At 27.7% G+C, this 14288-nt stretch overlaps 2 protein-coding genes across 2 annotated transcripts in view; one reads left to right on the forward strand and one right to left on the reverse strand.

Moving 5' to 3' along the window:
* LOC108777717 (uncharacterized) overlaps positions 1–14288 on the forward strand; it is an 83965-nt gene that overhangs the window by 26186 nt on the left and 43491 nt on the right.
* LOC108777714 (arrestin homolog) overlaps positions 1–14288 on the reverse strand; it is a 44943-nt gene that overhangs the window by 23103 nt on the left and 7552 nt on the right. The window contains exon 3 of the mRNA XM_018544670.1: positions 3440–3493. Coding sequence (XP_018400172.1) covers positions 3440–3493 — 54 coding nt within the window. The remainder of the gene's footprint in view (positions 1–3439; positions 3494–14288) is intronic.

Here is a 14288-nt window from a genome sequence, read left to right on the forward strand (position 1 = left end):
TTACTCTGTTGTCTCAGCATTAAGTCTTTGCACCTGTCCGAGACAATTTATCGGTTAATTTATCTTATGGCAAAGTCGCTTCTGGCTCAAAGCAGTTACTAGCGATTACAATACGGATTGTATAGATTCGATCCGTTTATTCCATTTATCACTTATTAAGTGAGCTATCAATTTCATCGAAATTTTGTCTGATTGTATGCCACGTGACTGTATGCCCTTCGATATCAATTGCATTTATTTGTTGTAATGGCACATCATCAAACGAGTAATACATTTGCGTATGTTGAGTAAATATGCTTATGTAAACGCGATCGGCTACATCAAGATACGTGCGTATGAATGTGGCATCTTTTTCACAAGATAATATAACAAAGCGTATAATACACAAGCACGTATGTTATCATTCCCTTTATTATTTAATACGTGACAGCAATTAACAATGGCTTTACTGATCATCGGCCAATTTATTCGAATAATTATAATTATTCAAAAGCAACAAGTAATTAAAATAAATGATTCGTATTCGTGAGAATTATTCGTCTGCGTTTATTTCGTATAATAAGGGTTACTCATTGTAATATTTAACTTTTGTATTAATATTAATAATGACAAATTAAATAATGATTATTTAGCATTCATATTTATTGATAGTAGCTAAAATTTTCTTAACTCAAATATACTTTAACGATCCCATATTTGTGACAATACATATCCGAAAATATAATTTGTAAGACCATAATCTTTTTAGGCTTAATGAACTTTTGCCGCATTTGCGGGTATATGTCATGAATATCACGTTTCATATTAGTAGAGCAAATTAGAATCTTTATTGATTAGATTGAAAAATCTTTAATTTTTTTATTATTCATTATCAATCTTTCTTGATACAATTGGAAAGAATTAATTAAAAGAATTTAATTTTATTGTAATAATCTAATATTTGAATAATATAATATTTATTTATAAAAAATAAATATTTGCTAAATAAAAATAATAGTTAAATCAAGTGAATGTTTTGATCAATAATACGAAAAACTATATAAAACATATATATTACATTTAGTAACTGGCACTATTCAAGAAGATTAATATCAGCGATCGATATTTTATGTACACTTGCATATATGATCAATATCATATACATGTGCACGTATGTGCTCAGCGTTATTGACTTTTCTGCACTAATTGTAAGAGAAAAATGTCGAAGTATTGCGAAGCAAATATTACTTACGACATTTTCTTCGATATTTATAAATTATGAAAAGTTTGATTGTGATGATGTAATATATATGTGTAATATACATATATTCTGTAAAATATATGTCATTAATTATGAAAAAATAAAATTAATGGCTTATTTGCTAGAAACAAAATTTTATTTCACTATGTATTTAAATAAAGATTTATTTCAGTTAAATAAATATATTTCTCACAAATAAATTTTTAAGTATCTTTTTTTCAGTATAACAAAGCGAGGTGTTAATTAATGCAAATATACTTAGAATACCCTTGATGATATTCGTAATACTTTTTAATTAAACTCAATAACAGAGTTTACTGTACTGTAGTGATCTCGACGGAAACCTTATTTTTAAATTAAACGCGAAGTCTGAAGCCACCGTGCGTATTAATCAAACTTTACCGTGTTGTAGTTGCAGGTATACTTATCGTAGAAGTGTTTGAAAGATGCTGTTACGGCGCATTAAAGTAGGATTTACGATGAACTAACTGCATATCACAAAGATTCTATTAAATGTTTTCAATCGAAATTCTTTTTGATGTTCTTTTCTTGTGAATCGGTATAGAATTGTTTCCCGGTAATATTATTTAATAAATAATAAACGATTGTATAATTTATATATGTGTTATTTTAATTTAAGAAAAAATCGTAAATTGTATTAAATATTGTTATACTCTTCAAATCATAAAAAAGAAAAACTTTATTAAAATTAATAAAAATTAAAGTTTAATTAAATATATTTAATTAAAAAAAGATATAAGTTGTTTATAGGCTTGACTCTATGTCATTGCACCGTTAATGATAAGATAGCATACATTGAAGTTCTGAACGAAAAAAAGGATTTTTATTTTATCGTATTTTAAATTACTTTTTGCATGTGTTTTCACACACAGCACAGTGACATACAACTGGAAAACAGAAACGCGCTTCAAAGCAAAATAAAATACAAACGAGTAAGAGTCAAATGATCGAATAGTTAAATAATACAAGTATTTTAAAAGCATGATAAAATATAATTCACATCAAAACATGTGTAATAAAAAATATTTAAATGTTAAATAAAGTTTAAAGAAGAAAGACTATGCTTCCTCTACTTAAAGCGAAAGCTTTTCGCTACACTATTGGAAATAAAGTATAATATTTTGACTTAAAATAGAATCGAAAATTTTTCTTGGATTAAACTAAATATTTTTTTCCTACTTATTTAAAATAAAATATATTTGTTTTATATCGTTTATTTTTTGTGCTATCAACATATATATTTATCTGAAATGATAGTTCAATCCGAATTTTTTTTTGTTAAAGAAACTTTCTCAACGAAACTAAAGATATATGATATATCGTTGCTGTGGTTAGAAAAATATAGTATTTGATATTTTTAATGCATTTTAATAAATAGAAGGCGATCTGCTTCTAATATTATAACATATGGATGAAATGTTACATCTTGGTGAAAAATTACATATAAAAATTCTTGATAACACATAAATATGTATTTTTACGTGCAATCTAGGACCAACACTCTTTCGTATTTACGATATTTGTACTATCTTATGTATAATATATTTTCGTTGACGAGAGATAAATTCAAGAAAGTTTCCCTTTTTGTCGTATAAATTTAAAATATCCTTTTAGAGTTTCAAACGAATTATCTCAACCTTGAAAATTTAATAATACTTTTCTTTTTCCTATCAAATAGGTTACAAATACATGGAATAAATCGGGTCAAAGATTTTTTACGACTTTTGTTCAATTTCTTGGTTTCTCATCATGTCATATAATGTAATAATAAGTGCATTTTGACTTGTATTTAATTTTTGTTAGAGAGTTATATTAATAATATTCAATGTATAACTTATTAACTATTAAGTATTGTATTATCATGATGAATTGTTTAGATACTATGTGAATTTTGATAGTTTCTTCTTTATTATTTACAATAATTATATCTGAGAAATTTTTATCACGATTTTATTTTGCTAAATTCGTTAAAGGATTTATATTTTTTTATCATATTTAGAAATAAAGAAAGTTATATATAAAAGATGTGTATGTAGCAAGTGTGATATAACATATAATAGTATTTTTTGATACTTTATAGTTTTTGGTTATAAGTAAAAATGAGATATAATATAAAACAAATTACGGTTCATATTTTGATAGTTATACGTTTGTATTCTAAGAACATGTATACATTACCTTTGACTACTGAATATGGCATCTGATATGTGATCCGGACTCGTATCGATTTTTCTGAAATACAGAGAAAACGAGCGATGTTACTTATTGAAAGACTATATTTATTTTTAGCGTGAACAAATGTATATGAGACTATAAAATTATGAAATTTTGATATTATCACAGAAAAGATATATAAATATTTAATAAGCGCAATATGGTTTATTTATCGCTATAAAATTATTGGCATTGACGTCGAGATTATAGAGAAGCAATCTCAGTTGTTGATATTTCACTTGCCAACAGTGGTATCGTGCCGGTTTGTTCATTCCTCCCACGTTTTTCGATTGTTGGGGCCTCGAAAAATGCGGCACGTGCCACGGCAATCTACCATTGCGGAAACTGCATCATTTTTTATAAGAGGATATCTATATTTGTGTTTGAATTTATATTTGCTATTAGCGCAGACAGAAAGCAATTTATCTTAAATACTTTAAATTCGTCGAAGAAATATTTTATGTATTACTTCAAGTCACGTAAGAAAGAAATAGTCTCTTCTGAATCAGAAAGAATATTTTTATTCTCTTTTTCCAGAGTTTAATACTTATATAATTTTATATACACTTTTTATTTCTGTAAAAGAATTTCCGATATTGTTCCGAAAAGTCTAAACCAGCTTTATACATATAATTTCAATGTAGGAATTGACTTTTTAATTATACTTTCAAGTGAAAAAAACAATCAGCGTGAATATTGTTGAAAATTGTTATGAAATTGCTCTAACGATGCAACGCATGCGTGATTTTAATTAATACGTTAAAACGTGCGGTTTATACTGGATAAGTGAATTATGTGGTTTTGTAAATTCGTTTTAATTATAGGTTGCTATGATAGTTTTACATTGTGTAAGATAGTTGATTTTTGTGTCATTTTACAGGAAAAGGAAATAAACTACCCAGTGTCAGGCGTGGAGAATTTACTTTTGACGAAGCTTTTATATTTATTAAAGCCATCAATTCTAGTTAATTGAAATTAAAAAAAATTTCTCTTAATAAATTATTTCCATTTAATAATGAAAATTTTTTATGACAAATATATGTATATGTATATATATATATAATAAATTTTGTATATAATATAATTTTATAAAAACATTTTTAATTAGATTTTGCATTAATATTAATTTAATCGCTGAAATATTTGAGATAAAAAATTAGATACAAAAAAGAAATTTATGATAGAATAGAATGTTTTTGTATTAGAATGTATTAGAACTAAAATATTTGTTTCTTAATAACAGAGCTCTTTCTTTTCATCAAAATACTATAAGCAATTTGTCAAAAGTAGAGGAATCATCTGTTGATAGCCTTAGACGTTCTTAGATAATTTCGATCGTGTCGCAATTAAGTAGATCGCGGGGCGTGACGCTGATATTCCTCCGTGATTGTAATTTATCGCAGCGGTAATTGCATTACAGAGAATTGTACAAGATGCACTGTACATATTATCTGACCTTGAGAATGATAGATTGCCTGTCAGTTGAATTTGTAACATTCTTCGTTGTACCTTATACTGATTTGTACGACTCGCTATCTCTTACTATCTTTAATAGGCAGGTGCTAAAATTGGTGTTGTAATTAGACGCAATAAAAATTTAATTTTTTAAACAAAATAAAATAAAATTCCGTTTCATCTGCGAATACACAGTAAAAAGGACTTTTGTATATTTGTAATATGAGTATATTTATACACACACATATACTCGTATAAGCATCTTTCCATTAACCCAATTAGAAATTATTTACGTTAAAAAAAATTTTTATATTTGACAAAAGTAAATTTCTTACAGTAATATTGCTAATATGGGATATATTAAAATCAATTACGATTTTGCAAAATTTAATTCTAGCTTTGACATTCTGAAGTGTGAAGAGATTACTGACAGAGAGAGAGTGAATAAATTACCGTACTAATCTCTTACATGTGGCTAATATTAGTAAGAGATTAGTACATTAACTTTATTCTCTTTGTAATCTCTCACGCTTCAGAACGTCGAAGTTAGAATTTAACTTTGTAAAATCGTAACTGATTTCGATATATCTCATTTCGTGTTCGTGTTATGTAAATATTCGATTGGCCCCGAAGCATAACGGCGCATAAAACAGCAGTATGCAATGGAAAATACCGATTGAAATGCGCATATTGCGAACAATAAACAGAAAAAGCCGTAACTTGGCGTTAAGATCGCATAAATTGCTGACATATAAACATTTAAAATGGCATACGTTGCAATCCGACGCGGAAATGCATTTTCAGTTATATGTTACTGATGGATGCTGCGGATTAATTGTGCAAAATTCAAATGTTCGATCTTCTTTTTCACGTAAAATGATATAAAAATACAAACAGTGTGTAGAGATTTCGATGTTCAGTTTTAAACAAAGCCAACAAATCTTGACTTTATCAATATATTGCAAAATGTATATTTTAAAGTACAATCGGTGTTTTGTCAGATTTATAAGACCTTTTATAGAAAAAAGAAATAGTTTCTCAACGCGATTTTTTGTTTGAACTTTACTTAGACACATTTGGAACTTTATTATTATTTATCCATTTACTTCAATTATAATTAATATAATTATAAAGATAATATATTAAGTATAATGATTATAATGATAGTATTATAGTAATAAGATTTATTAGAGTTTTTTGTATTGCTATGAAAAGAAGATATTTTGTATACCGTATCATATCTAAGTGCATCGTATGCCACATAATTAAGTCACTATAGTTTCAACTTTATTAATCATAGAAGATATTTTGTATACCGTATCATATCCAGGGAATGGAAGTAACTCGTTACTTGTAACGAAGTTACAGTTACAAGTTACTTTTTTGGTAACTTTACTGGTAACTGCGTTACTTTCTTTTTTTGGTAACTGTAACGGTAACGAGTTACATTTTTTGGGTAACGGTAACGAAATTTACAGTTACTTTTGTCGTTACTTTGCACACGATTGAACACGGTTCGATTGGATACATGCTATTTATAGCGCTTATCAATAAGACTTGAAAGCCCTTAGACATTCGGCCGTTATGATTCAGTAATTATTTTACACTTCTATCTTCTATGTAATACATAGGACATACAAATATTTCAGTTTGCTGCATATTTTACAGGTTTTAGAATTACAAAATTGTGTTTAAAAAAAATTAAAAAATAAATTAAATAATAGTAAAATGAGAAGGGCTATGAACCCAAAAGCGAAACAGTTTAAAAGACGATGACAATAAGTGTCGAAACGTCGTTTGTTTTTATCTTGTTTTATCTATGTATTGTTCTAATATATATTTATACATTTAATTACATTGTCATCGTCGTTCTTATCGGAAATAAACTGTTTCATTTTTGGCTCGTAACCCTTCTCATTTTATTTTTATTTAATTTATTATTTGAGCCATTCTACATTGTTTTTTTTTTTTTAACTGTATATTTGTCAGTATTACATAAAAAAAAAAATGCAAAAATACATTTTTAAATTGATTTTAAAAAAGTAACGGAAAAGTAACGAAAAGTTATTTTTCAAGTAACGGTAACTGTAACGAGTTACTTTTAAAAAGCGATAACTGTAACTGTAACTAGTTACATTTTTTACTCGGTAACGAGTAACTGTAACTAGTTATTTTTAAAAAGTAACTTTCCATTCCCTGATCATATCTAAGTGCATCGTATGCCACATAATTAAGTCACTATAGTTTCAACTTTATTAATCATGATTTTCGAACTGAATATATGACCGCGACAATCGCGAGGCGCAATCATTCTACGTATTCGAATTTCAGGGAGCATCGAGACGTTAATGTTGATCGTTTTACACTGTAACACCCATTATCGGGCGTCGTTTTACGAGGACTGCACAGCTTGATACAGCTTCGCGGTCCAGGTGCAGGCAAATGGAAACGTCTGTCGCGCCATATGCTATTGCAAGAGCTTGAAATCTAAAGCCGAACGAATGGAATAAAATTTTTTCGTCATCGATGAAAGCATGCTTGCGATGTAGGTACGAAACCAGTACGGTCGTGCCAAGAGGGACCAAATATATGAATGACGCGATGTTTAATAATAAAGAAACGCGATTTTATAAGTGCATGTTAAAGTGAAATATGACTTTCACTTAAAGTGGAAATACTTTTCATAATAGAAAAGTTCAATAAATTATTAATAAATTTATTTTAAATTACCAATAAATTTCTACGAAATATAATATATTCGTAATGATAAAAATTTGAATAGATATCTCATATCTTTATTCTCTTTGCCATTATATAAAATACGTATTGTACATGTTCATTATCAAAGGCGATTACAATTTAAATCACTTTAATGCACTTTAGAGTCATGACACACAGAAAACCTTAAGCAGTAAGCGAATTAACCAATCACAATGGAGTATGTAAGACCATAACGTAAGCAGTAGCCAATCCAACATGTTCATTTCTTTACTACTTTCTTTGCGTCTTTTCTGACTTTTGTGTACCATGGCTCTTATTTATAATAATGTTAATGTTACTCGATCGTGCTTTGTCAAAAATAGATTTCCGAAAATCACCATGATACGTATCTATAATATATGTATATACAAATGCGGTGAAATGGATAGTTTGAAGAGGTCAAAGTTCAATGTTTTCGCGGTGATACCACGATTTGAATCGCGGTTGACATTCCAGAAATAAATCCCGTGAGCAGAAAGCTACGTGTTTTCCTACAAGCCTGATAGCTGATATTTTTATCGCATATATGTGATATTTTGTTGATATTTGGTTTGTTTCCGTAAATTACGGTTTTTAATTTAGTGACAGCGTGTAATGCGATGAAACAAGCAAAACTGCTATTGTATAACATGACCAACGTTCTTGGTTAAAGTGTTGGTCGTAACCTAGCAAATGCGAATGCAAGGTAAGAACACGCCTTCTCTTCTTGCGCATGATGGTCTATTTTAATATTATAATGAAACTCTGGTTATCGCACCGAGAAAATAATTTTCCTTTGTTGCGAATTTTCATCTCATGGATTTTCAGTTAAATATGAAATTTTGTAAATTGCTTGATAAGGCGAACAGAAAATGTAGATGTGTGCGGATAATATTTTTGCTAAAATATTATACCGAAATGAATAACATTCATTTGTAATAATGATTATCTTTTGGAGAATCTTGATGTAATTAATTCTAGATCTTGATGTAACTAAATCTCTTTTTTTTTTTTTTAAGATTTTTAAAGTTTTCAGAAAAGCGAGGAAAAAAGCTAAAACGAAATAATGGAAAATGAAAATTAAGAGTTACAGCAATTATAACGGTAAATTAAAAGTTACGACAATTCTAGGATATTGTAAATTATAATTTAAAATTAAGTTATTATATTAAAATTTTTTTGTAGTTTTGATGTTTTCTCGATAGCAGTTCTGTATAGAGTTTTTCCGAAAAATGTCATAATCGATCTTGATTGAAAAAAAAAGTTATTAATTTTCTTGTGGTGAAAATATATATAAAGTTATCATCTTGTTATTATCTCATATTTTCTTCAGGAACATATCAGGAACTTTGAAACCTTTCATGGACAAATGAGAATTTTAGCTGTTTACAACTTGATCGACTGAATCAGAATTCTAAAAATTCTGGACTGATAACTTCATAGAGGTAGATGTCCATGCATTGTCAATCGGAATTCATTGTTTCGCGTTCAAATGACGTGCAATCGTAACGCGAATCGATGAACGCACCACATTGAACCGTGGTGCATGGAACAATCTTCTCAGTAAATGAATCGGGCAGTGATGCGCGTTATGATTCAATATCATCGAGAGACTTGTATTGGTATCTTGATACCCGTTACGTACAAGCTCTATTGCGATATTATGTTCGGTTCATATGATCGTTCTGTGCCATTTGTATCTTATGCGATTATAATGTCATTGCATGTTTTTCATTTTGATTCAGCACTTAAAATATAAAAAGTATGAATTCTCTACTAACAATAAATCTGATTTATATGTATATACATACTGATATATAATAAATAAGCCAGATAATAATAATGTAATTGAAGGTATTCGACAAATTCCTTTAAAGTGCGTACTTCATAACGAATAACAAACGAATAATAAACGCAATATATTATGTTATATTATTTAGGTATGTTAAAAAAACTGGTGTAGTATATTTATTTAATTGTAAAAACACTGAGAGAGTGAGGGAGAGAGAGAGAGAGAGAGAGAGAGAGAGAGAGAGAGAGAGAGAGAGAAAGAAAGAGAGATCACTTTTACTTTGAACTATGATAATTATTAAAAAATTTTTCAAACTGTACACATATTGAAATAGCGCTATAATTTGCATAAAATTAAAACAATTATATACAAACAGAAAAATAATTATAAATTATAGTTAAATTGCAATTTTTTTTCTTTCAGTAGATCATTAAATTGAAATTTATACGATAGAAGTATGTAAATGTAAGTTGTGATCGACTTTAATTTGCATTTATCATTTCGTAATACTTTCATCGTAAAATTAACGTACTGCGAAATCATCTTCAACTAAAATTATTTATCAAAACGCGATATAAATGTTTAAAGCTTTATGATTATAGGTATATGAATCATTCTGCTGTACAATATAATTTTGATTGTAAGCCTCATTCTCAATCGGATTTGGTCCTATTAAGTTTAAATCTCTTCAGTCTTATTAAAGCTTTCTCTCCTTACAGTAAGGTACTCTGTAGAAAAAAATTAGAAGGCTACTCGTTAGTTTTTATTCCGTATGATCCTATGTAGTCATTAAATCCTTTTTATATTACGTTCAAAGTAGCTTAGAAAAGCTCTCAATGACATAAGAATAATATTTAAAGAAAACCATCCGGTTAGAAGATTAATGATAATGCAACATTGAATTCTCTTATAAAACTTGTTAACTTTTGTTTTATCTCTTTGCAAAAATTTCGCAATCAATTTCTTGATGAAACATAAACCATAATAATAAAAGCGGCAGAGTGTGAACTTTTAAACCTGCGATTAATTTCTTTGAAAGTTGATGAAGTATTGAAATACTGCCAGTAGATACGTAAAAGCAATTTTAATGGATCACGGAACACTTCAATATATTCTAAATGTGTCAATCACGCCTGTCTTGGTCTTCAAAAAATAGTGGCATAGCCCCTCCTATATTGTATTATTCAAGATAATAAAGTTGCAGACTACTTGAAAATTAATTAGTTTTATTAGCTTGATAAAAAGCTTTTAGTTTCGGAAATATCAAGTTTCGATAACTTGTTAGAGACTCTTAAATTTTACATTACTTTCTGCGTTTTGTTAAAAAATACCAGTTAAAATTTTTAACAATGAAACTTAAGTATAATGTATGTATTATACATGACTAATTTTGTAATATTTATAATTCCTATTTTTAATTTTTTCCGTTAATTACTTTGGTTACTAATTTAACATACATATATACAAACTGGTGAAATTAAAAACAAATTAATTTTTTATTAATACAGTTAAATAAAATTATGAATAGTTTTATAATTATAAGTTAATTGAATAAATATAATTATTTAAGCGTTAACTGATATCGAGTGTACTTAAATAATACAATATCAAAATTAATTATTTTAAAATCTAAGCGTTAATTGCAATCCGAGTAAATCTATGACTGTACGAAAATTTTTAAAGGCTGTATTGAAGTTTTGAATTACAAATAAGCTAAAATCGGCCCGGAAGGAATTTCTCATAATGTGCTGTTTGATACGTTGAAACGAGCATTGATCTGACATATGACGTACATTATTTCTCTCTTTTTTTTCTTTTCTTTTTCCTGTATCTTCTTTTTATTTCTTTGTCTTTTTATTCATAGTGTAAGATTGCTTATTACATATGGTTAACGTTATGTATTTTTAATATATATAGCAAAACAGTAAAAATTAGCATATGCTCGTAGAATGTGTCACCGTTTAAATAATATATGAAAGAAAACAAAGCGAATAAACCGACCGCGAAAGAATGTCTGCAAAAATTCATTACGTAAAAGCAGTGACACTGTCAAAGCAATTTTCTTTTGTGAATGCGATGATCAGGCCGTCCTTTCTTCGTTGTTACGATTAAAGGAAGAGCTCGTGGCTCAGAAGTACTTTCGCCGAGAACTTCGAATTTATTATGTACCTTTCTACAGCACAGTCGTTGATGTAATTAAGATCTATGAAATTCTCGATTATATACTTACTTTCTCTGCTATTTAAAATACGCTTTTATATGGCATTGGGTCGTCCGGAAAGTCCGTTCGCAATTCTCAAGCAAAATTCTATTGAGAATTCCGCATGGACTTTCCGGACGACCCAATAGTAGAGACTCTATTCCTTTTATATATTCCCTCATTCTAAAGAATATGGATTAAGCGATCTTTTTTTATTAAATCCTGATTCGTTTTAATTTTATGAAGCACGTATACATAATCATGCCTAAAATATTTTTGATTTTTATAAAATTAATTAATGTTAAATTTTGTTACTGTTTGTTTAACGTGTTGCTTGAGTATTATTGAAAATGTACTTCTCTCTCTCTCTCTCTCTCTCTCTCTCTTCATCTATAACAATTTGCATTTGATAAAGAAGTATTCTAATTTGTATAATATTCATTCTTACGATTCCGTAGAACGCAAAATGCATAATTCTAGGTTGTCTTTTTTTCTAAAAAAAAAAAAAAAGGCTTTATCTCACCTGCTGCATATGTTTTACATACGTATAAGGATATAACTGGAATATATTCATGTTTACTCTTGTTCATTATTCAACATGACAAAAAAAAATGTAAGTACGTATACATTAACACTTTGTACAAAGCAGGATGACAAGTGCACTTTTAATTGCTTTCATCGCTTTTGTTTCAGTTCATTAAAAGCCGTAATAGTATGTGAACAACTTCGTCTTTCAGTTTCTGTTTAAAAGTAAGAACTTTAAATAACACTACGTTATTTGCCAAGTCAGTTCAAACTTTATATTTTTTTAGAATTTATGAATTTATTAATAAGTTACAGACAAACGTTGTTAAGAATATTATATCATATGTCGGGATTGTATAAACACTTAACAATTCGATTGTTTGGGTCTGTATATTACGTATTTATTGTGCAGTTTATGTATAATCGTTACAAGAAGATTATTATTATTAGATACGTTGAATACACAATTTCAGCATAGTTTAGAGTGGCGTTCATTATAGAAACTTGTAATGTTTAAAATGGTTTCACCAGTTAAGGTTTCGATATTAACAGAGTTATGTTCTTCTTATATATAATTATGCATAATTATTGAGTTTTATTAAGAACTGCACATCCATATGATGTGAATAAAAATAAAAATTTATATTTATAAATTCAATACTTGTTTTAAACAAGATAACTGCTATAGACGTATTGGAAGAATAATTTTTATTTATCTTGAGATATTATTCCATTAAATGTTTTGTCACAGTGTTTTAAAGGAAAATATTCTATATTTAAACACGTTTATTTATTGCGCAATAAATAACGTCATCCTGACATATTGAATGTATTGAAATCGTTTTTCGCATCTTCCATGTTATTATCTTCATTAATAATGATTGTCGATCATTATTAAATACATCAATCTTTGAACGTCATTCGTTGTGTCAATTCACATGACATCCTTTCTATAAAGGAGAAAATATAACTTGTAATTTTTTTACACACAAGTTATTTTTTGAGAAAGCACTTTGTACTATTTTATTCAATTTATGTTATTTTTTTTCTTCGAAATACATATAAGTAACATTAAGATATATTAAAATTTAATTACATGATGCTATTTGCCAATATGTGATAATATGCTAATGTGTTATAACATAGTTTTATAAAATAGTATATATTTTTCTGTTTCCTTTGTTTTATTTACGAAATTATTTCATTAATTGATTCAATTAAATGCAATCACGTTATGCAATTCGTTAAATTTCCAGTGTTATATATCACTGTACGCTATGTGCTTGCAGTAATAGGATATGAAAAAATATGTTATAACAATACTCTTGAATATGACAGTATTTTACTTGTGCAGGTTATTAATTTTTTTATATTGTTTGCTGGATAGTATCCATTACATGCATATTATATTACATTTATATTTCAAATACGAGATGTATAATTATTTAGAAAGTTTTTATTTTTTGCGACATATCTTAATAAATGATCAATTACTTAATTTATTGATATATTTTTTATGAACTAACAGGTTTTATAAAAATAGTAATTTATAAAAATTAAAAAACAAAAGGGTTACAAGAATTAGTACGGTAATTAGTGCACAAAAAGATAAAATTTGTTTGTGTGATGTATTCTAAATACCCCATCTACGTATTTAAAGATTAAAATAGTTATATCATAAAAAAATTCTTTGGTCCACCTTAATTGATTAGCTAGAAGGATAAAAAAATTTATTAAGGCTATATAAAGAAACTAAGCGTATAACAACTAACTAATAGGTTCCTGTTAAATAAAATCATTGATAAAATTACTCACAAAGCTTGAAACAATAGCTTGAAGCATAGCGATTAATTTTTGATATTTATTATTTTTGTTTTCATAAATCTCTTATATCGTAACAACTGGTATCAAATATTTCTATCTTTTTGAAATATAATCACCATGATAAATAAAAAAGAAAAAACAGTAAGAAGATATCGGAAAAGATTGCAATTCAAAACGATTGATAGCCGCGTTTATTCACGAAGGGAGATTTTATTGTAGGTATGTATACTTCTCTAGACATTATCTGAGATCGAACGTAATGCGTTCTGTCATGAATA

Source organism: Cyphomyrmex costatus, unplaced genomic scaffold (assembly GCF_001594065.2).
Source record: "Cyphomyrmex costatus isolate MS0001 unplaced genomic scaffold, Ccosl1.0 scaffold457, whole genome shotgun sequence".
NCBI lineage: Eukaryota > Metazoa > Arthropoda > Insecta > Hymenoptera > Formicidae > Cyphomyrmex > Cyphomyrmex costatus.